The sequence below is a fragment of the Cephus cinctus genome, unplaced genomic scaffold (genome assembly GCF_000341935.2).
Source record: "Cephus cinctus unplaced genomic scaffold, Ccin1 Ccin1_scaffold0123, whole genome shotgun sequence".
Taxonomy (NCBI): domain Eukaryota; kingdom Metazoa; phylum Arthropoda; class Insecta; order Hymenoptera; family Cephidae; genus Cephus; species Cephus cinctus.
In genome coordinates this window covers 1,102,491-1,127,842 of record NW_014332857.1, presented here as the reverse complement: position 1 = coordinate 1,127,842, position 25,352 = coordinate 1,102,491, and the positions used below count along the sequence as shown (strand labels likewise).

Sequence of the window (25,352 nt, the reverse complement as noted above, 5' to 3'; positions counted from 1 at the left end):
TTAATATTATAAAATACTCGTGGAATTCCTACGATCGATTTATTGAATAGATAAATAGAAAATTATGTCATCATATATTGGAGACCTCATTATACACGAGTGAATTGGATACTTGAGTGTAGATAGCTAAAGTTAATTAGGAATGCTCTCTTGTTCCAAGTATTGCGTGAATGCCAGTATTCCTGAAAGAGAAAAGTTTAATATTAATTATTCGAAGTTTAATTTATGGAGACTTAATAAAATGATACATAATTAATTAGAATTTACGTACTGTCTATAGTCGTTCGTCTTTGATTATTTTGAATTAATGATTTTGAAAGATTTTCGAGACTCCTAGGATATTTGCAATCTAAGGTTTTCATGCATGTGCTGATGTTCCTGTAACTGAACTTTTAGTTAAGGAAACATATTCTCACGGAATCTTGTTGTTTAAGAATCACAATGAATAGCGTATAAGGATACAGTTGGTCATAGAATTTGTAACCATCAATGGCAAATTCCAAGAGAAGATTTAAACGTGGTCTTAATGGCGAGCCGTCCAACAGATATTGCAACGATGGATCATCTAAAGAAACTTTGTCCCTCGCTGATTCAAGAGTGTCTAATTTATTTTTTAACGACTGATTAGCGTTATTAAGTTGTGAGACAACATCAAGCACCAGGGCTATTTCATCTTCGATCCCCATGTTGATCTTAAAGATGAGTTTCTCTCTTAGTCCGTCCACGCTGCAGATTTCTGCATTATCAACCTCTTTACTGTGAAATAAGATATTTAACTCAGTCGGTAACGTTAAGAAGAATCTAGAGTATCTTATACTATGTACAGATAAGATAAACAAAGGCCAAACAACTCCAAGAACTAAATACCTGGTCACTAATTGGAGCTGTTCTGAATAATTAATTAAACTGTTAACAGGCTTATCAATGACACTCAATAAATCTCTCCATTTTACGTCCAATTTCTCAAGCTGGGAGAAGTACCCAATCAAACACACGTGCAATGCCTTCGCCATGTCTGCAGTCAGTTTTTAGGTTATGGATTGCCGTCTAGAGTCATTATCTACAGAAGATAACAATTTGAGACCAGATAATTGCTACCCGCCATTCGTAAAAAATTTAAACTGTTAATACTAAGAATCTTTTCATATGCTAAGAATAAAATGATAACATCATCTAAGTTAATCCTTGAATTATTAAACATACTTCAAGTCATACTTTACTAGACTAATAGTCAGGAAGTTGCAGAAGGTTGCAAGGTCTCGAGGGATATGCATATAATTTCAGGGGTGCTCAAACAAATTTTAGAATCGGTTAACGCTTCGATCAATGGTTTCTGCTCAGCTACCCGTAAGCCACCCCCGCCAGGAACATAACGGGACCAGAGGTTATTCAGACAGCTGAGCGAATCTGGTGGGGGTTGAAACGGAGACAGTGGAAAGGAGGACGCTTAATCGTACGGAGTGTCGCTCCTGAATCGACTCGACTCCACTCGAGTGGACTCGTGCTTCTTCTACGCTCTAGCTTATTCTCCTTTGTTATCCTGTGTAAAACCGTATCGTGTATTCTGCGAGCCTTAAACGTAGCCTGGTGTATCATTTCCTGATACGCGTGTACAGTTCCTGCTAGAAGAACCACTTACATTTCCGTTTTCCTCTTTGCGTTATCTTCCGGGTCTTGAGTATTCGTCAGTTGAACCGTGTACACGCGTGTTTACATACTTGGGTAAATGAGCAAGTAGTGTGCGTATTCGCTAGCTTGTTTATTTTGTTTTTCCCCCTACTGACAGCTGTCAGAAAAGAGTTTGCACGTTATTATCAAGCAATATGTGTCTGCTTCTACGAGCCATATATTAATGATATAATACTGGCTACATTTCAAAAGCTTAAGTGACTTCTACTTCGAGAAAGAAACCGCATCTGGGTGTTAGGACTTGACGTGAGAGTAAAGTGTCAAGTGCCAGTGGTTTAGTATTTGTGTGGCTTACGAAGAAGTCTCAAGAGAATGCAGGAAATGAACGGCAGAATGCATCATGAGGAGGTAACGGGAACTTCCGTGGGAGATAACACATCTCTTACTGCAGATATTCTCAACCCCTTCATACACCGGCTCGAGCTTGACACGACCTACGACAAGCTCAAGGTCAGAATATGGTTTCCTAACGTGCTTAAAGAGAATCACGAATGCGGTAAAAGATGGAAAATATTTTTTCTGTCGCTTGCTATCAATATAAATTATAAATTGTAATATTGCCTTCTTTCGCTAATTTGCTACGTACGGAATGCGCACGTGTGTACATACTATTTCGAAAGGCCTTTCTTTTATTATCAGCGTAAAACAAGCTGACAAAATACACATTCTTTTCCACATCCAATTTCTCGGTTCTCATTGAGTATTTATTATTTAATATTCAATTCAATTTAATTTGAATAATGATATCTTTTGGCCTACTCACTTCGCATTCTTTGCTCTTTCCCGCTTCTTCCTACGTCCAGTGGTCCAATGTATTCAAATCATCCTGAGATAATGTAGGACGACAAACTGAGTTATACGAGTTTTCTCATTCAATTCGACAAGCATTACCTAATCGACTTGGACCATTACTGGCAAATGTTCTTAGTGAAGATGAAGCCACTATAGGAAGTAAAAAAGAATGGATTAGGAACGTTAGTAAGAAAATTTAAAAAAAGAATATCGTTGCGAAAATCAAAGTTTTACGTACGCTTCCCGTGCGTAAAACCCTCATTTTCATACCATTTTTGACTTGTGAGAAAAAGTTTTACCGCATTCGTATCGTAATATACTATTTTCCTGGGAAGGCAACAAATACTATAATCATCTAACGTCTCCATAAGCCTATGGGTCATCAATTCTTAATTCATTGTTCTGAATTCGACCTAAAAAAATAGTGCACTAATTATCATGAGTTATCGACAGCTATTAACTAATTGGTGATAATAGATACTTAGTTCTCAGAAAGAACATAACGTAACACGCCGATAAAATGTAGAATTAATACAGGTAAACACTAACAGTACTTGTTTCTTGTAAGGTGTGTATACAACATGGCAACCTGTATATTTGTCAATTGAATTTCGAAGCCTCAGTAATTCATTTTCCAATCCCACTAATATCATTAGCTATTTAACGGCATCCTTAGCTGCAGTGAGTTACGTGATTGATTCTTTGTACCTACAAATTCCGTCAAGCATAAATATATTCTATGCAATAAAAATTATTGATTGAATAAAATTCATAGCCACCAGTTTTTATTGACCAATGAAGTATCTTAACATCAATCTCCAGGAAGGCGTGATTTTGCTGAATACAGTTAAGATGCTCTGACGGCATCTCTCTTTCTCTTTCTTTCTTTCTTTCTTTCTTTCTCTCTCTCTCTCTCTCTCTCTCTCCCTCTCTACACTTCTCAACGAGATTAACAGAGAGACAGAGAGAGATAGACTTCAGGCCGTATTATTATTTCTTAGCAGTTACATTAAAGTAGAAAAGTGATAAATAAAGAAAAACAAAATAAATAGAAAAATTAGCGCGTGACTTGCTGACACGCAAACGTCTTGCATTCTGTAAAAAAGCATTTTATACGTGTTCAATCAACGACGTCGTCTAAAGGTATTAAACCTCGATCCTTTCTAATGAATTAAGATTTACTGAAGACATAGGACAGTGAGAGGTGGTGGCAAACGATACCAAGAAAGAAACGAAAGCGACGTCCCAGCCATTTCAAAGTTGCTGATTAATCCTACGATGGTCGGCACTTTTTACGTTAGACATATACAAACTGTAAGATGAATACTGTTCGGTGCCATTGTCGAGGTCGTTCAAAAATAACGTAGCCTCTGTTCCTCCGCACCTACAAGAGAAAATTACTTGTTTATTTAATCTCGACAACGACGCCGTAGTATCTCTCATCCACGCACTCGTCAAGCAATATCTAGCGAATTTTCTTGAACTCGCTATATAAATAATTATTAAAATTTATAAACTGGAAGTTTTACCTATTTTAAATTTCTGGTGATTATGTACTCGTACTCAGTAAAACTTTTGAATCATTCAGTCATAACGAGGCTTTCAGTGTAACGGAAGTGTCCTTGCTTTTTCCCGAATTCCTTGACACAGTTTTTAGGCAGCCACTCTGACATGCTGACGACATACAAGCAGACAAGAATCAGCTGAAAGTTTGTCTATGAATCACAAAATATAGTCCTGACTATATTTACTGTATCAAATGAATATTTGATTCCGGGTCCCTTTTTAAGTTCCCACATCATGAACTTATGCAAGAGACAGTCCTAATAGCATATACATAAGATATTTATAAGACGATGATCAAACGTCCAGAAGACCTTGGCGAGACATATATTTATTATGGCGTAGGCCGTTTCCGCATTGGTCATTAATATTCGATCCAAAATCTGGCTAATATCTTTTGTTCAGAAATATATATGTATATTTTGTCATCGATAAACAATCTGACTGCACAAAGTGGCCATTCCTTTAGAAGTGCTGATCGACACCGACGTCTACTCTCTCGTGTGGCGTTGTTCTACTTTCAGCGTTGAATTCATGGGAGGAAGACATCGACATCGTGCCGGTGTCGATGCTCCAAGAGTAAATGAGAACGCTGGCAAGCGGACGTGGCCGTAACCTCGATCTTCTCTCCCACTTATTCGTCATAATATTTCTTTATATTTACATCGGTCTGTCTCCACTTCTTTCTCTGTTGCACTATGCTTTCCGAGAGCGTAACGGATTGGAACGGAACGTTAGAGGAACGGTACACGTTACTAAGTAGAAACCCGAGGTCCAGGATAGCCGCTGGCAATGATACATTCCATTAGATAAACTGACACATGATTGACCTAGGAGTCCTAGTAGGAAGTTTGTCGCTCACAAAAGAAATTGTACAGCTGACTCCTACGAGTATTTGAATGATGATTAGGTAAAAATTAGAAATGCGTTCACAAACTAATATGAGGATGCTGTGTGATAGAATGAGCAATGGAAGAACGTAATGTGAATTTAAACTACCAGGAAGTTGATATCAAGAAGTTTCTTTAATCAGGAGTGTTTGTTTCCTTCTATTGCAGACTGCATTCCTCACTGTGGCTTTACTACCATTGAGATTGGCAGCCATTACCGCACTGGTGATTATGGCTTGGCTTCTAGCTTGTCTAGGTCTTCATGGTCTCTCTGAAGAAGATCTACGTCGAGCTCCACTCACTGGTTGGCGTCGGTAAGTATTACGTTGAAAATTGTTAGTCTTGTTTCTGGGAGTCCCTTGGACTTCTCATTTGGAGAGCCTCTTGCTCTTGCCCCAAGCGTGATAATTGTACGAGGTGAATTCTCGTGAAGAGTTTTTGACCTAAAAGAAATGAGGGTTACACTTTCCTTCTCTAACACGTGAATGTCCTCGCTCCTCAGCTTCTTTCCTTCTCAACTGACCTGCTATGCTTTTAACTACTTACATTTCATTTGTTAATGCAAGTACTTGTACACTCGGTCCAAAACTTTCGACAAAGTCCACAAGGGATACTGACAATATATGTACATATGTCATGAGCACCTATGTGTGTACAGACGTGCAAATATATACACTAATTATATATACAATAAATATACTAATTGCTTTATTTATAGAGCGCGTGCATGCATTAGTACGTAGTTCACTATTGCTGATATTGTCCAAGATTATACGCTATATTATATATTCCTGGTAATTTATGTCATTAATTGCAAAGGCAGCAGTTTTATCTAGTCGAGCAGGCGAGGAACGTGTCGAAAGTTTAAGTGGCGTGAGCTTGCAGATATATGTATACCACCTGGTAAATGAGTCATCAGGATCGTTCCTGATAGCAGTTCTATCGATAACGCTTGAAGGCAATAGTCATTTCATTGGTACACTTGAAGCTAAGCTTATTTCTTCAAATAATGTCCCGTTCAAAATAATATTTCGAGTTCTCAGCTCGTTTGGAATAATGCGAATAATAAATTATTTTATCTTTATATGAGGAATTATTTGATTGTTTTTATCTATTTAGGAATCGATAACCTTGCTAATGAGCGGATAAGAATAGCTAAGCTTATTTTGCTAATGTATAGATAAAAACAACTAACGAATGCACAGCGATGACGGCGATGACGATAATGATGGTTGCGATGATAGCATTATTGTTAATTCTCTGTCATTGTCGTCCTCGTGGTTATGGTTATGGTCATGGTCATGGTCCTTGCCCAATAACAGAGACATGAGGGTGCTGGTGTGCTGGGTGATGAGGGCCTTGTTCATCTGCGGAGGATTCCACCACCTGAAGGTGAAAGGCGAACGGGCACCGCCGAAGGACGCTCCGGTTTTGGCACTGGCGCCCCATTCCAGTTTCTTCGATGCTCTACCCGTCGTCTACCTCGGTGGACCCAGCATCGTCGCCAAAGCGGAAACTGGGAGCATTCCATTTTTTGGAAGTAGGTCTTCTGCGGGAGTCCTCGCACCCAATTTCAGCCTGCTTAGATACGTAATATGTATGACTTAGTGTTATGTGAAGAATGAGGAAATGACGCCTGGGCAAACGTGTGCATAGAGGATTTTGAATATTAGAATGAAAGTGGGTTATACCTGTTGGGATATCTGGGGATTTTCTGGGCATAGAGAGTCACACTTGTATAGATCTTGTAGAATTTATTACTTATCAAGGATTCTTATGCATGATTGACGTACCCTTCTGAGATAAATATTCCACAGCAAGCACTGCGACACTCTTCTATTATATTCTGAAATTTCTCTTTGCAGGTTCTATGACTAACCGATGAATTATTTAAACAGTAAATCTGTACACTGCTACCTGAACTCTTATTAGTTTATACATAGACTAGAGACACCTTTACATGGCGTCTTGACATAAACTGTACTCGTCACCGCGTCCTTTAATCTGGTCCTCTCACTACGTAGCTGCACGTTATGTGCGTAATTGTACACCACGTCCATGAGGACTAAAAAATGAAATCAGCATCACTTTAAAGAATTGTACAGTAGCCATGTGATCAGATCATAAGAAGTTTCTATATAATTTCTAGATAGAAATAATAATAGAAGTTTAATATCTACTTTATAATATCTATTCTAAACCTAGTTCATATGGTTAATATGAACACAAGATATGCAAATCATAGCTCGATGATCTAAGCACACGGGTTTCGCGCACGACTGACATTGCAGTGCAGTTTTTTTGTCTTTCTTGCGAGGACAGAGGCCGCATCTTCTTTTACTACCACCGGGTATAATCTGCGGTACGGGAGTATCATCCTCGCCAATCATACTGTTGATTATTAGCTTGAGATCCTTCCTCAGCGTGGGTATCTTCTGACGTTCAGTCATATAAGGCTTCACCAAACTCAGGGCTAATTCTTTGAGGAATATACGCCTGGTATTACTCCTGTCAATTTTCCACTCGTGATTTGCCATGGAGAAGATTATCATGGCATTAATGGCACTCTGATCCAGCATCCCGTAGAAGACCCTTAATGGCCAACGTCCTGTCTTTCTTGCAGTGGTGTAATTCTGACAGAGCTGGACAAAGTGCTCGGCACCATCCTTCGTTTGATTGTAAAAAGTCAGAATCTTCGGTTTTCCTGTTTCCTCGTCACTCGCATCATCCTTATGCATCGTCGATAAAAGTATAACGGTTTTATTGTTCTTTGGGATATAAGAGACCATCGTTTTCTCATTGTCGAATGCGTAACACGAAGTGCCTGCTTCCCTACTCTTTGGACTGACAAATGGAATTGGAAATTCTAGGTTCCGCCTTTTAAGAGGTCCTACAATCGTCAGCTTGCACTCGGTCAGCAGCGTATCCGCGAGTAATGTCGATGTGAACCATTTGTCCATGGTCACGTTCCTATTGGTTCCATGAATGGGTTTTGTCAAGGCTTTTACATAAGATACTCTCTTGTCCTCATCTGCGGACTTGCCGACACTCGCTAGGTAGGGCATAGCATTGACCATATAGTTAGTATTCGTATCGCAGAGCATCAGGATGTTGATGCCACACTTGTCAGGATGATTCTGTTTGTAGACTCGAAAGGGACAGCGTCCTCTAAAGCCTAGGAGGCTAGTACCCAGGGTACAGTATTCTGAAGGATTGTAGTACGTCCTGCAACTGTTCACGTAGATTTCCCAGATTTCACGAATCGCTGCGAATTGATCGGTCATCTTTCTTGAGGTTCTGCTAGATTTTTCGTCAAATCGGATACACGCAGTCAGGAATCGAAATCGCGAGAGTGTCATGGTCGCGTGGAATATTGGCGGTCCGTACATATCAGACCACAGTTCCTCGACACTGATATGACTCTCCTTCATCACTCCGGACATGTAGAGGAGCCCGATGAACGCCCTTATCTCTGCTCTACTTGTCATAGCGATGTACCTTGTTCTTTCTTTGTATTTTGTTGCCTTCTCGGCGATCTCTTCATTTGTATTTAATACTATTTTGTCTATTATCTCTTCTGGAATTATTAGATTCCATGAGTCTAGGATGGAAATGCACAATGGAGATGTTACGTTTACTTCTGGTAAACGCAATGTATTAATTCCTTTGGTAATACGAGTACTTGTTGTATTGGAATCAGGACTACATACCTCTGCTCCTGGTTCTCTTTTCATTATGATTTCATTTGGATTTACACTTTTAGTAACTCCCATATCATTTTCAGCATCACTGTCATTTTCAGACACTTCCAGTATGCGGTCTTCGTCACTACACTCACTGTCTGACACAAAGACCTTTGTGCCCTTTTCAAAGCCTGACAAATTTCCATGTAACACCGAATCCATGTCCTCTTCACTCATATTGCTGGAATCCATCTTAAAACCTCAATGTTAAACAAAAATGGACTTTCAGTGTCTCAAGGTATGAGTCACCATTACTTTATCATTTTTAATTTATTTCATATGTTGAAGACTATTATCCAAATTCTCTAAAAAATTTTGTAGTAGCACAGTTTATACATACTGTCTTCAACATTTGCTCAAGAAAGGCATTCTCGTGTGTGTGTATACCCTTTATCTTAAACAGGCTTAGGCTACTTGGCATATACTTATTTGCTGGCATCGGTAATTCTTACTTTGTGTTTTCTATTATTTATATTCTATCATATATTTTGATATACTTTAATATGGAGCAGCTGAGGCTTTCACTAGACAAATGATACGTGTGTTTAAAAGTAGGGGGTTCACACGCGTTTCTTTGCAAACTCTGGATAGAACGAAGAGTTCTTCAAGTTTAGTTTTAGCAACTGCGATGGTCGTTAGATAATTTTTCACAAAAGTTTCCTTTATCATGCTCCATAAATCATCACGATACTAGTTCAAACTATTTCTCAGAGATAGTGAGGGAATTGTTTGAGCAATTTTTAGAAAGCTGTCATAGCAGTATTGACCACTGTCAAGGAACAATTTCATATCTTTTTGGATACAAAACAAGACACCTCTGCCCTCCTTGAAGCTACTGGTTTCTTTTCCAAAAATACAGTATTTCCACACGTTTTACTTGATGCTGATGTCCATTTGTTTAAGAATATAACTTGTACAGATCATAAATTTTGTTCTCACAAATATTTATTCTATCCACTAAAATTTTAGGTTACTATTATTCGACGTATATAGCGACATCTAGAAATGTATAATCAAAACGATATGTCGATGCATTATCGACAGAGTCGCACGTGTATATAATACAAAAATTTATAATAAATGTTATATACATATACAGATTTATTATGACATATATGGTGGATGGGATGTATCATTAACTGTAACTAACAAGAAATTAACTGATCGAGGGTGAATCAATGAATATAAGTATCGGGTGCACCAACTTCAGTCCACGTTAAGAAGTTAAATTTCCATCTATAATTGTACATTGAAAGATATATAATGGTAACAATTAATTTATTCATTATTGTGTAATATATCTAACATATAAAAATAATTCCTGAAGGCAATTATTAACTACAGCAATTCCAATAAAAATAAATAAATAGGAGATCTTGTATTTGGTTAAGTAAAAATTTGTCCTAGTCTTTTAGTCAAATTCTTTCTCTCTCTCTCTCTCTCTTTCTCTTGGTAGACAAATTTAAGAATGCTGAAAAGAGCATTAAGTAAACTTTTAAAAACCTACAGAAAAATTATACCCTGGTTGTGCTTCCTGGGAAGACTTACCTACCAGGCAGGAGGCATGAGGATTGTGGTACGAGGAAAGCAAGCTTCCAGGATGGAAGCTCCTATTCTTGTGGTGGCCCCACACTCCACTTTCATCGATGGTGGCATCGTCTATGTAACAGGATTCCCCTCGATCATCGTAAGACGAGAATCAGGATTGAATCCTTTCATTGGAAGTACGTTCAGACCAGTTCCGTCTAATTTGTAGACTGTAGTAACAGTATAAACAGTCTGTAAAAAAGATTCTCATAACTACAATCCCATTCACCATAGATTCTCTGGGCCATTAAAACAAAAGCAGATAATTAAATCTGTCTGACAAGATTCACATCTCAGCACCAACTGGCATAAGACATATCAATCATAGTCAAAATTGAATACTTTAATTCTAATGACATTATTTTCCATTGCTAGAACTCATCAACTATACACAACCAGTTTACGTATGGAGAGAGGATCCTAATTCCAGGCAAAATACTATAAAAGAGATCATTGAAAGAGCCACTTCCAAGGAAGATTGGCCACAGGTAATTATTTGAAAATTCCAAATGTTATTATTGATTGTATTAAGTTTGAATGATTCTTTTTATGTGACAGGTGATGATATTCCCTGAGGGAACCTGTACCAATCGTTCATGTTTAATTACATTTAAATCTGGAGCATTCTACCCGGGAGTTCCAGTTCAGCCTGTTTGTATTAGGTATCCTAATAAGCTGGATACTGTCACATGGACTTGGGAAGGTCCTGGAGCGTAAGTGGATATCCATATCTCGCATGGATTCTCTAAAATATTCAATTAATCATAGAAAATGATATATTTTAGATTGAAATTACTTTGGCTCACCTTAACACAATTGAACAGTAGCTGTGAGATTGAGTTCCTACCAGTGTACAAACCCAGCGAAGCTGAGAAAATTGATCCTAAGCTTTACGCTAATAATGTTCGTCGTCTGATGGCAGAGTAAGTTAATTTTCTCTCTCAATCTACTTAACTTTATTCCACTTTTCATACATCAATTGATTATTTAGGGCGCTAAAAATTCCTGTCTCAGACTACACTTACGATGACTGTAGAATCATCAGCAAGGCTCATCAGCTTAATCTGTCACATGCTTCAGCCATCATAGAAGCACATAAGCTTCGTTATAAACTTGGGTAAATAACAAGCTTTAGTGATTTATATCTAAAAAAGGCATATATTCTTAAAAAGAATAAGGAATGAAAAAAATATATGCCCAACAGATTACTGAAAGCAAAGACTGAGGAGTGTCTGGTTCAGACAAAAACAGAAAGATTTGGTGAGAATGTCGATCTCCAGGAATTTACCAAAATACTTAGACTAGATCCTGAGGAACCATCGACACAGCATCTCTTTCGGATTCACGACAGAGTACAAAATATTTTCAAGTGTCTTCCGAGACTTTGCAAATTAATTATCTGTAATTAGAGTTTATTCTTTTCTTTTATTAGGATTCACGTGGAAAAGTAGACCTGGAGGAATATATTTTCACAGTATTGGTCATAGCTGACGCGAACACAGTCCCTGACATGATAGATATAGCCTTTCAGGTAATTCAACAAAAAATGTTGCACTAACTGATTAAGGAAACTAATTAATAAATATTGCAGGTATGCAGTTCAAATGGAACGAGATCACTGACCAATAGGGAATTAAGAAAAGCATTGAGACTGTCCCTTCACTTTCAACCAGAAGAGTCGGACAGGATCTTCTCACAAGCACAGACAGATAACTCTGCCGAGACAGTATATTTAGGTAATTAAGATATCGCATAAGCTAATTATAAAGTAAAGCAGTTTATGAAGAAACTTTGCAACTTATTGTTCTTCCAGATGATATTTTGGCGATTTTAAGTTCTCATCCAGAGTTTGCCCATTGGTTTAATGGTTGCACCGATACCAAGAGGAAGAAGTCCATTTGAGAGTGTCTATTGACAGCCACAGTAACTCCTTACAATTTTACAGGCCAACGAAGCAACTCCAACTCTTTACTAATTGGAACACAATTGAGTCCTGCGTAGATTATTGCCAAGCATGGTAGGAGTAATTACAGCAAATAATATCATTCCCTGTAATGAGAATCTGTATAGCTGAAGTTACACTAATTTGTAACCAAATTATTTGCTGCTCTAATCTTCCCTTTGGAGAGAGCCTAACCTCTCAGATAATAAGAAATGTAAATAGTAGAGAAAATGTATTCTACGAGTACTTATACAAGTATGCAAATGCAGTTTGTCTTGTGTCCTCTCGCGTGTCCTAAAAAAATTTATTTCAAGAGTGCAAAGGAAAGAAAATCCTCCTCAAGAATGTGTATGAGTATTCCATTAATATTTACTACATGATGATAACATTTACTAAGAAGACCAGAGCCTTCGGAACGAATGCATACGTTTTAAGAATAAATATGTTATAAAATTTATTCATTGCCAAGTAACAATACATCTGTAGTAAAATTAGATTACGTGCGGGTATGCGACTGTGTATATATGTATGCGACGAGTAAAGAAATATATGTATATATATACTATTCGCATAGATCTGTATTTTCAAAGTATATTTTGGCTCGATTGAAAGAGCTGCTCCTTGACTATTTATTATATATATTATTTTTCTCTGATACTATAACATCTCATAGGTAAATTATTAGAAACAAAATTTCAGTATCGAAATACAATTTGAAGTAAAAAGTTATCTACGATGACCAGTAAGTTTACTGTCAAGTTCAATCATATATATACAAATAACACTGTATTCCGTATACCTCATTGTCATTTCTTATCTTAGGCCCATGTCTTTTAAGATCTTTAAATATTATGCTAGTCTATACTAATATCGTCGGGTAATTCAAATTTGCGCCCTTTTTGGCGGTCATTTAAACACTAAGTGGCAGAGCCATCTTTGATAAATGTCGCGCCATCTCTTACAGAAATGTAGAACCTGTTACAAACAAGGTTCTCTAATGCCTTTCAAGATAATGATATACGTGCCCTTTGGGGTAATCTGACCCCTAAGATACTTATAAGTGACAAAATGAGACATTACCCTCTTTCACCAGTTAGATTCTGAGAGTCGATGCAGGGTGGATAATTTATAAATCTTTATAAGCAGTCTGACTGCTATTGTGAATAATTACAATACAATATATAGAATCTAGACTGGGTCTCTGATAACAGTGGTTAATATTAATTTAGTGAAATCATTAAAAATGTTAATTTATAATTATTGGAAAAGGTGCTTACTATGCTAATACGTATGTACACGTCGGTACAGAATTAGATACACTTAGTTCTAAGAGATTTCAATTAAGTACGTGTACGAAGAATAAATTGTAGCACCAAAATGAAAAATACAAATCAAAATAATACATACCCTCTCTAGAGGATTCATTACAAACAAGTCCACTTGTTTCTACTTTTAATGATCTCTTAGTAAAGCAATTGACGATCACACTATTTACTTTTTGCGGAAGATACTGGGCATACTTGGCATGCTTGAAGAGTTTGTTTTCTGTTGGAACATCTTGCTCATTCTCTGACGCATGTCTTCGACACCCTGGCCAACATTAGCTGTAGCCATAGACAAGGAGAGTCCTGAGCTGGTTGACGAAGTTCTGTAAGTATAAAAAAAATAATATTATCTGAACTTCTGAAAAGAAATGCTTAATAAGATCAAAATGATAGACATGATGTTGAACAAACCTCTCCATTAATTTTGGCAATTCCTGGTGAGATTCAGCTTCTCTTAACAGAGACCGCACTGCTTCTTTCTGTTGAGGTAGTACCTGATTGACTAGAGTCTCTAGATATTTCAGACCAGGAAGAAGAACTCCATTTATACACTGTGAACCTAGAGGACAGTAGACAAGGACACAATAGGCTTCCACAAGTGCGTTAACCAGGTCTGTTTTACGTGGCTGCTGAAGTGCCGAAGCAGTGATGCCTGCAAGCTGTGTGGCAATGACTAGAAACACAAAGGAATGAAAATTTATTGCACCTGAAAGTCGTGCCAACACAATATTAATCAGTGACTACTGTATTATATTAAATATACCATCTTCGACGTAATTCTGGGGACAGTTAGGAGCAATGGTAGCCAGGGTGGACACGAGTGGAACTGCAAGGGAAGGAGGTACACCCTGAGGTTCCCTGGCAATGGTTTCCAGTGTTAATCTAGCTTTGTCCCTAGCTTCTCTCGCTGTACACTCTGTAGCTAACCGTCCTAGTGCTGGTATACTTGCTGCTCTGACGGTACTACACAAAAGGTTTTTCAATAACTCCTGAGATTTCGTCATTTTGAAAAGTCAGAATTAAAATTATCTTACACTTCAGAATCACTAGCCAGGGTAACAATGGCTGGTGTTATCCTAGCATTTGCTAAACGCTCAGGAACATGGGCCACCACTGCGCTGAATAAGACAGCTGTAGCGCATCTAACACTAGGTCTTTGATGAACGACTCCTGGAACAATTTTTATTTTTTTAATTCATTATTTAAATAATACCAATCAACAATACTAACCGTCCCATAAAGCACCAAGAATATGTTCTAGCATATTAGGCTGCTTGCAAAGCCTTACAACGGCGACCTGGAGGTTTACGATGCTAACGCCGTTCATCGACAATGCAACTATGAATCTCTTCAGCGATTCAACAACATGCTTGACTTCCAGGGTAGAGACTGCCATAAGATATGCTGGAAACAATGTTAAACTCATCTGTCCCTTATCCGGCGTCAAAGCTGTCAATTGCTTTTCCAATTGGCTAACTTCAGAAGCGAATACAGGCTGGATCTGTAAATTCATATGAATGCCAGGAAGTAAAAAAAATAAAATGTTACTTAACGTTTTCCTAACAGTACAATATCTACGCTTAGTTACCCGCGTCTGTGTAATGTATCGACCAAATCCAAGACAAAGAGACTGAAGATACGTGAGGAAAGCATTGAATATCACATCCTGATTGACTTCAAGAGATTTAACAATCTCCACAAGATCCGGGATACTGAAAATGATACACGAATAAATAAAGATACGCAATATTAATACACGCTTAAATACGGCTAAAAACGTTGTTTAACTTACAAATAAGGTAAAGACAAATTATGAAGCACTTACAGTTTCTCAGTGAGCCATTCCAGCTCCGGCCAGGAATCATTTTCCCATGCATTCGCGAAAAAGGTGTTCAACAACGCTACGACATCTACTTCCCCGTCATAAAAGACTATGGGATTGATTAAATTCATCCGACAAAGAGTGAGGAATGAGGCAGCTAAAATGATTTATTACATATGTACTGTATTATAACTGTACGATTATACATAAAATGTGAATTTTAATAAATACTTTGACTTACGTAGATCTTGAGATTCCTCTTCCTGAATAGATTCATGTACAATAGCAGCATCAGCTACACAAACTACAGTGTGTGGCACAAGACACTGTAAAACAGCAATGGACGTTTGTATTCTGTCAGCATCCGAACGATTATCCTTTGCCGGTGAATGTTGTTGATGTGTTGATGATCTTAATTGGTTTTTTAATTTGACAATAATCCTTGGTAGTAAATGAGATTGTAGTCTCTTGAGAGACAACGCCCATTGAGCGAGTATGGGTAACAAAACAGAAGTGGCCGTATCGACAACCAAGGATGAGACATCTTCGAGAGCAGTAAGAATTAATTCCTCGCACTGTTAAGAATCCCAAAGATAAAATACACAGTATATAATATTAAGCATGTATGATAGAAGCGATAAGATACCTGAAAATATTTATCAGGATCATCCATAAAGGCAACCAGCAGACCTAGACTTCTGACAACAGCAGCTCGTACAGCAGGATCTTTATCCTCCAGGAGCATCTGCTGGAGCATTGAGAGGATTAATGAGTTCCTGACATTGCTCGAGGCGTATGGAGCTATACTGGAGCAACACTCAGCAGCAAGTAATCTTCTTTCCGGATGTTTGTGCTGAGATTGCTCCCAGCATTGATTGATGATTTCTTCGCCTTCTGTCTGCGCGTCTCGTAGCTTCGCTATCGCCACGAGTCCTGTTTATAGGACATGTATATAAAGGTAATCTTATAGGTATTAGTTTTAGTTATCATGACAACTCACCAGCTAATATGATTCGCCTCTCTTCTTCCTGTGGTCTCTTCTTTAAATTAAATAATAGCTGTAATAATTTCTCTCTTTCAGCTGCATTCATGTGCAACCTTATCGCTGTTAGAATCAGCGGAATAACCTCTTCCCGTTTATTAAGGATAACATTTGGTACTATTCTTGGCAATGAATAAGCCAAAATATCTGTAACGGTGTCCTTACTAATGCCTTCTTTTAAAGGTTCTTCAATGATGCTTCTGGCAGAGCTTGTCGAAGTCATCATACAGAGTGCTAACACTTCCTTTTTGAAGCTTGATGGCAAGTATCTACGAGATTTTAATTAAGACGGTCTAAAGTATAATTATGAATTGAAATTGCCAATGTAAGTATTTTACCTAGACGGAGAATTCGGTAGAACAGCTATACTGTCAGTGACGTCTAGTATAGGTACTTGGAGCCTTGTCCATTCTCTATCGCCGGGATCAGTTTCCCCAAGACTGACAGCTACCGAGGCAGAATCCTCTTCCTCGGGTTCCTGAGTAGTGGTTGAGATGTCCTGAGGAGGAGACTCGAGAAGCTCGAACTTATCTGGTGTTGTTGAATTCGAATTTGTCGTTTCTATTGTCACCAAACCGTCCTGAAAGTGCAGGAGAGCCAGAATCCTTAATAATAATATTGACTCATACTTCTTACGCACTGAAGAAGTTTCTAACTTTGGTTAATACGTCTGTTGTTATACGTGTTGCTGTAAGAAGTTCCTGAAGCTCTGACCTGTCTTGTTCCATAACCTGAGCTTCCTCCTTCAGTCGCTCAACTTCTTCCATCTACAAAAAAATATCTAAAACATGATATTTAGAATGACAAAGACAATGTTGTCACATACCAGTTTCGTAATTTCTTTTTCCTTATTATCATTTAGTTCAAAAGATACGGGATCGGTCTGTACAGCAACACTTGCAGAAGCCATTCGTCTCTCATGTCCACTGGATTTTATGAATTCTCTGTAGATTTGCAATAATTCTGGTGGTCTTGAAATATTTAAACCTACGTCATCCCAATCTTCAAAATCTTGATTCTCATTCTCGTCGCTAAACGTAATTGAAGTCAATTTGTATGCATGACCAAGCAGGTATTCATTTATCAAGAAATTCAAAGCTCGCTGTTCATGTGGTTTTATTGGCAGGTCATTTAAATTTTGTTTCTCAGAGGATTTATCAGGTGTTGTATTTTCTGATTCTGTATTGTACAAGGAAGATTCATTAAAATAACGAGGATGAGAAATGTATGAATAATATCGTTATCCATTCCCATATTTTAACTAGGTACATTACCAGTGACTACAGTCAGATTCGCTCGTAGTGCAGAGATGCTTTCTTTGGCTTTGCGCAGTTCAAATTCAAGGATTGCCACTCTCTCATCGACCCCACCGCCATCTTCAGAATACCTTGTCATATCTAGAGAGTCTAAGGTGACTTGACTGGAGGACCTGGCTAATATGCAATAGATTCTAAGAATATTAAATACATTAAACCAACATTTAACTGAATAAACTCATGAATGTCAATAATTAATATTTCTACAGTCAAATCTTCAAGACTTGTGTTCTACTAGTAAGAAGAAATAATACATAGGTATCAAGACAAAGACTAATTGATATATAAAAATGTTCATACGCATTGGATTGTACGGTTCAGGTTTGATATTTTGGCTTTCAAAATTGTTAGGATTCGAGAAAAAATCCCTTAAAATTGGCAGCTCTCTTCCCGCCTCGGATAACTCCGCATGGAGCTCCAAAGCAGTCAGCAACAGCTTTTCATTGAGTAATTTCTCAGCAATTTCCTCATATGACAGTGCACTGTCCACTAAAAATAAAAAGACCGTCGTAAACATATTGTTAAGTACGTCTTCATACGTGGGCGTACCCAAGATATTGGAGGTGACGTTACCTTTGATAGCACCGACAGGTAATTCATTCCTAACCTTTCCAACAAAACTAGCCATTTTTAACTAGATTTGACGATCTTCTTGAAATGACATGTCACTAAAGCCAAATTAGTGCTCTTTAATAAACTCTTTTAATTTTTAAATGACTTAAAGCACAATATAAGGGACACGTTCGAGCGAGTAACATTTATCAATAAAAATAGAAATATCCTCTTGTCAGATCAATGACAACAACGCCATGTTTTTTTAACGACAACACTAACGCCAACTATTATTTCGCGGTGTAACTAACTTCAAGACTAGCGACCAGAACGACAACTTAAAAAGCCGCAGGTGTCCATTCAAATATGAAATATCATCTTGGTCCTCGAATCTCTCAGCAGGTGTAGATCAAGAGGAAATATAATAAAAAAAAAGAAAATCAAACAAACATAAGATCAAGGGAAACGTAAGATCGACGGCCGACATAAAAGTCATTGTCACAAGCCGTTTTTCAATTGGAGTAAATATCACGTGAGAAGCCGTGCGCATCGTACTGGAATGAACAGGATGGAAGATGGTTAAAGACTTCTTGGGAGAAAAGTACAAAACAAAATATAATTATACACATAGCCTAAGCGAAACAACGTACAAAAATTGACACTGGTATTTTATCCGAAGTGCCGATAGCAAGCATCTCAATTTATTACAAAGTCACATTTATTAGTCTCAGCTCATCTACGTCAGTGTCATTGATAATTATGAACTTGGTGTTCTATATACATCCTACCGTCTTTGCGTCTCGCCAATTCAAATAATACATTCGACAAATTTATTAACTTTAATAATCCTTCCAGACAACACGTAAATCGTAAAGTTATCTTCAAGATGCCTAAGAGACAACTTCTTTCGCATAAGAAGTCTTAAAGACAACTTTTTCAACACTTATCCGTTGTTCAGGATCTGGAACATTCTATGTGTTCGCGTAACCGTACGCGCACGCGCTCGTAAATCGCATCTATTATTCGTTCGCTATTTCGTAATATTTTCGCAGCTTTTTTTTAATCTCTTCCCTGCACTTCTGCAACCCCTCCACCCCCCTCCCATTCTCTCTTTGCGTCATCAATATTCTTATTAAGTGTGCTGAAAAATCGGTATAAATGTAATCGTACTAGGGAGTAATATTATCGTAATAGTCATCGTGGCTTGGACACAATTTGGAAGACCTGTAACGCACGTTTGTCATTGATTATCGTCAGCATCTGATCCATAGACTTTGTCTCGCAAAGATCACAGCAATATAGCCTGACTAGGTCGAGCTGATGATATAATGACACATAAAGAGAAAAGCAAAGAAAAGAAGAAAGGATTTTGAACAATTCGTTCGAACGCTTAAGGAGTTATACGTATTAATTAACTAGAGGGACGTTACTGTACCGTTGAAATGATTATTTAAAAGTTAATTATACTAAGTAAATTGTCATTATCGAGAAAGCTGAGGGATTTTTTGAATTTATTTCATTAAATTAAACTCGATCCGTAAATAAGGTATGAGGTTCCGAAGGAAGGGACTCTTTTGTATTAAAAGACAAGGATTTTAAAACATTCGATAAAGCTTGCTTTTAATTAATGAATTAAGTTAACGATTAGAATCGCGCGCGGAATGGCTTTGGCAAAGATTCAGGTTTGCCCTTTAACCTTTAGAACCAATAGGATTAGCTACGAAATTAGTTTTTAGTTCAATGGGAGAGGAGAGGACTCTTGCAGATTTTAAATCACAAAAAGATGTAATCCCGGATAAGCAGAATTAATGTCAGGAGTCGATGTTCATATTTCTTTGAAAATTAAAATAAGTTGAATCAGCGAGAAAGTAGAACTCGATTGGATTCTATCAAAAAGCGTGCGAGAGACGTACTTATTTTTAATTTACTTATTTTAAAAAATTTTTTTTATCTTAACCGTTACTTTTTCTCTTAATTACGTACTACGCGATGGGTGTGTCTCTCTAATTTTCATTTTGTTGCTTCATGGCGCTACAGATCTTCCATGATTTTACCTAAGATCGTAGTTAATTATTTTAAATATATTCAGCCTAGCCAGCTACCGCCATCCCACAACTTGGTACTGGGCTACTGGGATCTGGAGACTCGGGACGGTGGTCTCGTTAAGAGTACTCTCTTCTTTAATTCTTCGTCTTCTCTCTCTCTCTCTCTCTCTCTCTCTCTCTCTCTCTTTCTCTTCATTCATATTATTCTTTTGATTGGTTTCAGTCTAAAGCTAGTATTTGGACGCAGTGCAAGGATGGGTCGTGCATACTTTGTACCTGTTACCCCTGCACCCCATACCCCATCGTCCGTTAACCCCTGTCTTATTTTTATCTTAATAAATGCGTTTTGTCCGAAACATTTTTAAAAATTCACTATACCCCATTACGTCCTGTACAATAGTACCTCTAGCAAGTCCCTCTTTATAAATAGTTTTGACAGCCAATCTTTCTGAATGTTCCTTATAATCCTTCTCGTGAGGATTATTTATTAGCCATTTTAGATGCCAGATACACGAGACATAGCGAAGGTCCTACTGTGTATGAAATGTTGAATAAGCTACGTTCGTTTACGTCTGAAAACATCAGTTTGACGGTTTCGTACGATAGAGCGGCGTTCCTAAATAAATGAGAGAGCGCGATAGAGTAAGAAATAAATGTCCAGGTGAGTACCTTGATATAGAAGCACTGGTTATGGGGTACGGAGTATGGGGTAGAAGCGTCTTCTTCGGCGCGATGAATAACACGCCAATCGGGCGGGTATTTACTTAGCTTTTACACTTGATCTTTTTCTCTTTTCTTGTTTATACTTTATATAGGGTTTACTTCTAGCCTCAAGTCTTGAGGGCCGTGTGACGGGAGTCCGTGTAGGTCTGCCTCGATTCCGTGTAAAGGTGGCAACCTTCTACACTGAATATAGACACTTCTGTAAGAACAATGGGAGATATGAAAGATTGGAAGATAAGAAAAACAGAAGAGAAGTGTGTTTATATATATGTATATATAAAATCATTTACCATCGGGCAATTCGTATAGTTTTCTAGGAAGAGAGGCAAAATAAGGATGCCGAAGTGCCTCGTCAGCACCTATCCGTTTATCCGGATTAAGTTGGAGCAGAGAGGAGGCCATGGAGTCACCCTCGGCGATGTCGTAGAGTCTAGGAAACGATAGTCCGAGTTTGCGCACGGGATAGAAAGCCAGCTTATGCGGCTTGTATCCAGGAAAATGCGTAACTCCGGGCCAAGTTTCTTCAGTCGGTGTACCAAGGACCTTGAATATCTTGTCGAGCTGATCGTACGTGCATCGCACACCCGGGAAGGTCGGTATGCCTGTGAGCATTTCTACAAAAATACAGCCAACGCCCCACATATCTAGTGAGGTCGAGTACTCCGTTGAACCCAGGAGTACATCCGGAGGTCTGTACCAGAGAGTGACGACCTCGTGGGAATAAGTATGCGACGGTACCGATTTAGCCCTGGCTAATCCGAAATCTGCAAGCTTGAGCTCTCCTATCTCGCTGATAAGAAGATTCTGCGGTTTGACATCCCGGTGTAGCACCCTCCTGGAACATGATTAATACCCATTCAAATATAAGTCTCCAATTTATGAATCTAGGGTATGATATATATTTAGAAAACCGGATGAGGAAGCCGAGGAATAGTATGTCTTACCTACGGTGGCAGTACGCCAATCCTCGAAGCAATTGAAAAAGGAATAATTTGACATTACGTGGGTCCAATCCACCGCCACCACTGCCATACCTTTCCATATACAGTGAGAGATCAGTATTAACAAACTCGAAGACAAAGGTAAGGGTCTCACGAGTATGTATGATATCGTGGAGTGTAACAATGTTGTTGTGTTTCAGATCCTTGAGCAGGCTGGCCTCCCGAATGGCAGTGAACGGAGCACCTTCTTCCTCTTGCAGTCTAATTTCTTTAAGAGCGACCACCTGATTGGTCAGATTGCTGAAACCCTTGAACACCGTGGCGTACGAACCCTCGCCCAACTGCTCGAGTTTTATGTAAGCTTCTGATTTACCGAAAGGCGAGTCTCCCTGGAAAATAAAAATTGTATGCAAATAGTGAAGACTAATTTCTTCGTTAAATACAAAAAATAGTTATAAATCCTTAATCAAAGGTACAGCTCATTAATGTGTAGTACAAGGTATACCTACACCAAACGCTGAGAATCTCTTCGTTCTCCGTGGTGGAGGATCCGGCCCAAGAAAGACTTCTGACTTTGGTCGTGGTGGACGCCGAGGTCTAAGGATGACCCTGGCTTCCTCTCGTATATCCTCGTCGAGGAGTTTTGAATCGCTCGACACCGATAGCTGCCGATGAACTCTCTCGTGCTCACCCACGCCTGACCATTCTGTTTTGTTGATATCATATCGTACATATCAATATTAATCTAGTATGACGATCAAGTATCTTGGTCGTAAATGACTCGATTTTCTAGTAAAGCTAAAGTTAAATCGAATCAAGCCCTACTCTGATAAACTTCATATCGATTCATTTAATTATTGGAATAAGTCTATCAGATAAAGATTACGCAGACGTAGTTGGCCGTCGAGAAAAAACCCCTTACAAGTTAGCAGCTCTCTGTTAATGAATTGGATCAGAACTTTCTTTCTTTTATTGGTTTGTTGGTTAACTGACCAACAAGATTTCATTGCAGGGTATTCATATAATAGATAAGATTCTTTAGACAAGGAATAACTTCGAGATTGTGATATATCTTGATAGAGCAGGAAGCTAGTGGAAAAATACGTTGATAAATGAGGTACGACACTCTTCGTGCCATTGAAATTCTTTACTTATTCTTTTTTTCACTCCTTTTGCTCTTATACAAGTGTACATGACAGAGACCATTGTCTTGGCAATGGCTTAAAGAGCAGTCTGCCTTTATATCAAATAGCAATAAGGTGTGTCTTTACCGTAACGACGGTCTTTGTCAGCGGGGATGTTACCGTTTGGCTCCAAACGGTCTAGGAACTCCTCGGAATAACCATTGTATGGTAGCTGACCTCTGTGTGCAACCTCATCAGCCTCCTCCTTTGATATTGCTAAAACAACGATAGCCAGACTATGTAGAATGACAAGTCTTTCTTAAATATCGCACGTGTATCTCCTTGCTCATTGCAAAGAAAAAAAATTATCTGCGACCTTATCAAATATGTACGGCTATTTATGACTACAACATTAAATTCAGTTAAACAAAACTGGGGACTTTCTATTACTGCTCAATTTTGCTTATCTAACACTGGAATTTGCCTTTATGCATTTTACAGTTCAATGCATATCAAGCAAAAAGAGCAAATATGTGTCTGACTCCTCTTGCTCTATTGTCTGCTATTTCTCTTTTCCCCTGTCAACACCTCCAACTTCCCCTTACCTTCCACATTGCGTTGTTAGGATCTTCTTAGCAAATATGAATATTTGTTTAACTAATCAAAGTAAATCTTTAATAAACATGAGTAAATAGTAATTAACAATGATAAGATATTAGGATTTCTCTGAGGCCAAAATCTCAGATACTCACAAAGCCTGCCAAAGCTGTGACTTAGTCGTTTCTTGAGCTTCTGAACCCTGCTGAGAGCACCACCTTTCTTTTCTCGCATTGTCACAGCTCCTGAACGCCAAAAAAACATTGCGTAGAATTATAACACAGCTGTAACAGTATCTCCAAATAATCTATTAAAAGACAACTATAAAGAATATTGCAAAAAACATGAACCAAGCAACTTCTTTGAAAAAAGAATGCTCGGAACTGAACTGAACAAGTATAAATAATAGGATTGAAAGAGATGACAGAAAAATAAACTATTAAATCCTACGTCTATTAAACTCACCCTCTTTGCTCTTGGAGGCCGTAGAGCCCTTGTCCTGACAGTACATGACGATTACTCATTCGCTTGTAGCGTATACGGCACACATCACATATGGGCGGTGACGCTTAGCGTGGTTGATCAAAAAAATTGGACAGGTCAGAGCCAAAGACGAGTGTCCTCGTACACGAGAACGATTCAATTACGATAGCTCGAAGCACCAGACTATTAAAGATTCACCGATCGCCATTCAAGTGGTTCCATATATATTTTTTCCGCTTATTTCTCCAGCATTAATTTGCTGCTCTAAGAATTTCTTCTGCTCCAAATCGTCAGCCAGATGCACCGTTCTTCGTGAAGAAGGTAACGGGAACTTCAGTATCCGAAAACAGGGCACCAGGAGGCCGCTCACGTCGGATCCTGTCTTCGTTCTTTCTTTTCTCTGTTCCTTCACCCGTCCCGAAGGCGAACTTCTTGCTGCACGGAGCACAGGCTTTGTATCGTGGCAAACGGTGTCTGAGATCTTCGGCTTCCTCAAGATTTGGTCGCCGTAGCCATCGCACACGTACACCGCTGCCACTACCTCCTAGACTTCGTCATCCGACGGGTAACACCAAGCACATCGACAGGACGAGATTCCAAGAGCCGCGAATCCGTCACTGCTTCACACACGTACCACACAGTCTCACACGCCAGGTAAAACTACAAAACTGCCCACCCGACAACACTCACCACCACTCACCACAACCCTGGATTAGCTTAGTGGCACCTAGACGGTATACGCGATTTCTTTTTTTTTAAAACAGTTTCCCGTCTTCTGTAGCGCCACCGTCGACTATCAGGCATTATATGACGTCATCATGGCGTCAACGAGAAATTATCCTTTTTGAAATTATATACATACCGATGCTGCATACTTGAACTGATAATTTTCTAATTTTAACTGTTACGTCAAGATATATTTCATATTCAACTTTCAACTAAGCTAATGTCCGATTACATCTATCTAGAATAATAGAACTGTTGTGTCGGCAGAGTATTATGTCGGCTAAGAAGAAACCGTTTTATCGACAATGTACTATTTTTCGATTTTTCTTACCGTCTGATGCTAATCTTTGAAAACTTCGACGAAAATCGTCGGCTGACCTAATGGTTTTGTATCATGAGAGAATACGTACTGCTGCTTTATCTTTAGTATTACTTCATTCAGACTACTTT

The 25,352-nt window shown here is 38.4% G+C and overlaps 5 protein-coding genes across 10 annotated transcripts; 1 reads left to right on the top strand and 4 right to left on the bottom strand.

Annotated features, from left to right (window-relative positions):
* Positions 1 to 6: 6 nt before the first annotated feature.
* Positions 7 to 5,107, bottom strand: LOC107274901. Of its 4 annotated transcripts, none has more exons than XM_025079741.1 (9): positions 4,011 to 5,107; positions 3,031 to 3,865; positions 2,781 to 2,894; positions 2,453 to 2,631; positions 1,985 to 2,123; positions 868 to 1,060; positions 463 to 756; positions 272 to 384; positions 7 to 182 (listed from the first exon to the last, which is right to left on the bottom strand). In XM_025079741.1, the coding sequence occupies exons 6-9, from the start codon at positions 1,011 to 1,013 to the stop codon at positions 133 to 135; spliced, it is 603 nt and encodes a 200-aa protein (XP_024935509.1). In that variant the 5' UTR covers positions 1,014 to 1,060; positions 1,985 to 2,123; positions 2,453 to 2,631; positions 2,781 to 2,894; positions 3,031 to 3,865; positions 4,011 to 5,107; the 3' UTR covers positions 7 to 132. The 4 variants fall into 4 exon arrangements, with proteins under 4 accessions (XP_024935509.1, XP_015609950.1, XP_015609946.1 ...); XM_015754464.2 differs by lacking the exon at positions 1,985 to 2,123 and having other exon boundaries at positions 2,453 to 2,515; positions 2,581 to 2,631; XM_015754460.2 differs by lacking the exons at positions 1,985 to 2,123; positions 2,453 to 2,631; positions 2,781 to 2,894; positions 3,031 to 3,865; positions 4,011 to 5,107 and adding an exon at positions 1,640 to 1,768.
* Positions 1,780 to 12,771, top strand: LOC107274893 (lysophosphatidylcholine acyltransferase). 2 transcript variants are annotated; one of them, XM_015754447.2, is made up of 11 exons: positions 1,780 to 2,139; positions 5,103 to 5,248; positions 10,187 to 10,401; positions 10,640 to 10,752; positions 10,823 to 10,977; positions 11,050 to 11,187; positions 11,256 to 11,381; positions 11,469 to 11,616; positions 11,697 to 11,795; positions 11,856 to 12,000; positions 12,078 to 12,771. In XM_015754447.2, exons 1-11 carry the CDS (start codon positions 2,002 to 2,004, stop codon positions 12,164 to 12,166), a joined length of 1,512 nt encoding a protein of 503 aa, XP_015609933.1. In that variant the 5' UTR covers positions 1,780 to 2,001; the 3' UTR covers positions 12,167 to 12,771. The 2 variants fall into 2 exon arrangements, with proteins under 2 accessions (XP_015609933.1, XP_015609932.1); XM_015754446.2 differs by lacking the exon at positions 10,187 to 10,401 and adding an exon at positions 6,257 to 6,474.
* On the bottom strand, positions 6,672 to 10,179 carry LOC107274892 (piggyBac transposable element-derived protein 4). Its single transcript, XM_025079728.1, has one exon. The coding sequence runs from the start codon at positions 8,867 to 8,869 to the stop codon at positions 7,136 to 7,138; it is 1,734 nt and encodes a 577-aa protein (XP_024935496.1). The 5' UTR covers positions 8,870 to 10,179; the 3' UTR covers positions 6,672 to 7,135.
* On the bottom strand, positions 12,648 to 18,726 carry LOC107274890 (lisH domain and HEAT repeat-containing protein KIAA1468 homolog). Of its 2 annotated transcripts, XM_015754443.2 has the most exons (16): positions 18,285 to 18,726; positions 18,012 to 18,200; positions 17,670 to 17,828; positions 17,222 to 17,574; positions 17,052 to 17,162; positions 16,734 to 16,975; positions 16,354 to 16,664; positions 16,000 to 16,286; positions 15,595 to 15,928; positions 15,357 to 15,510; positions 15,120 to 15,243; positions 14,762 to 15,032; positions 14,566 to 14,701; positions 14,295 to 14,494; positions 13,943 to 14,204; positions 12,648 to 13,854 (listed from the first exon to the last, which is right to left on the bottom strand). In XM_015754443.2, the coding sequence occupies exons 1-16, from the start codon at positions 18,337 to 18,339 to the stop codon at positions 13,698 to 13,700; spliced, it is 3,345 nt and encodes a 1,114-aa protein (XP_015609929.1). In that variant the 5' UTR covers positions 18,340 to 18,726; the 3' UTR covers positions 12,648 to 13,697. The 2 variants fall into 2 exon arrangements, with proteins under 2 accessions (XP_015609929.1, XP_024935495.1); XM_025079727.1 differs by lacking the exon at positions 18,285 to 18,726 and having other exon boundaries at positions 17,670 to 17,845; positions 18,012 to 18,153.
* Positions 18,727 to 18,963: 237 nt separating this feature from the next.
* LOC107274894 (cyclin-dependent kinase 14) lies at positions 18,964 to 24,895 on the bottom strand. The gene is made up of 7 exons (XM_015754449.2): positions 24,159 to 24,895; positions 23,849 to 23,938; positions 23,244 to 23,372; positions 22,482 to 22,678; positions 21,976 to 22,361; positions 21,322 to 21,866; positions 18,964 to 21,230 (listed from the first exon to the last, which is right to left on the bottom strand). The coding sequence occupies exons 1-7, from the start codon at positions 24,202 to 24,204 to the stop codon at positions 21,139 to 21,141; spliced, it is 1,485 nt and encodes a 494-aa protein (XP_015609935.1). The 5' UTR covers positions 24,205 to 24,895; the 3' UTR covers positions 18,964 to 21,138.
* Positions 24,896 to 25,352: the final 457 nt, after the last annotated feature.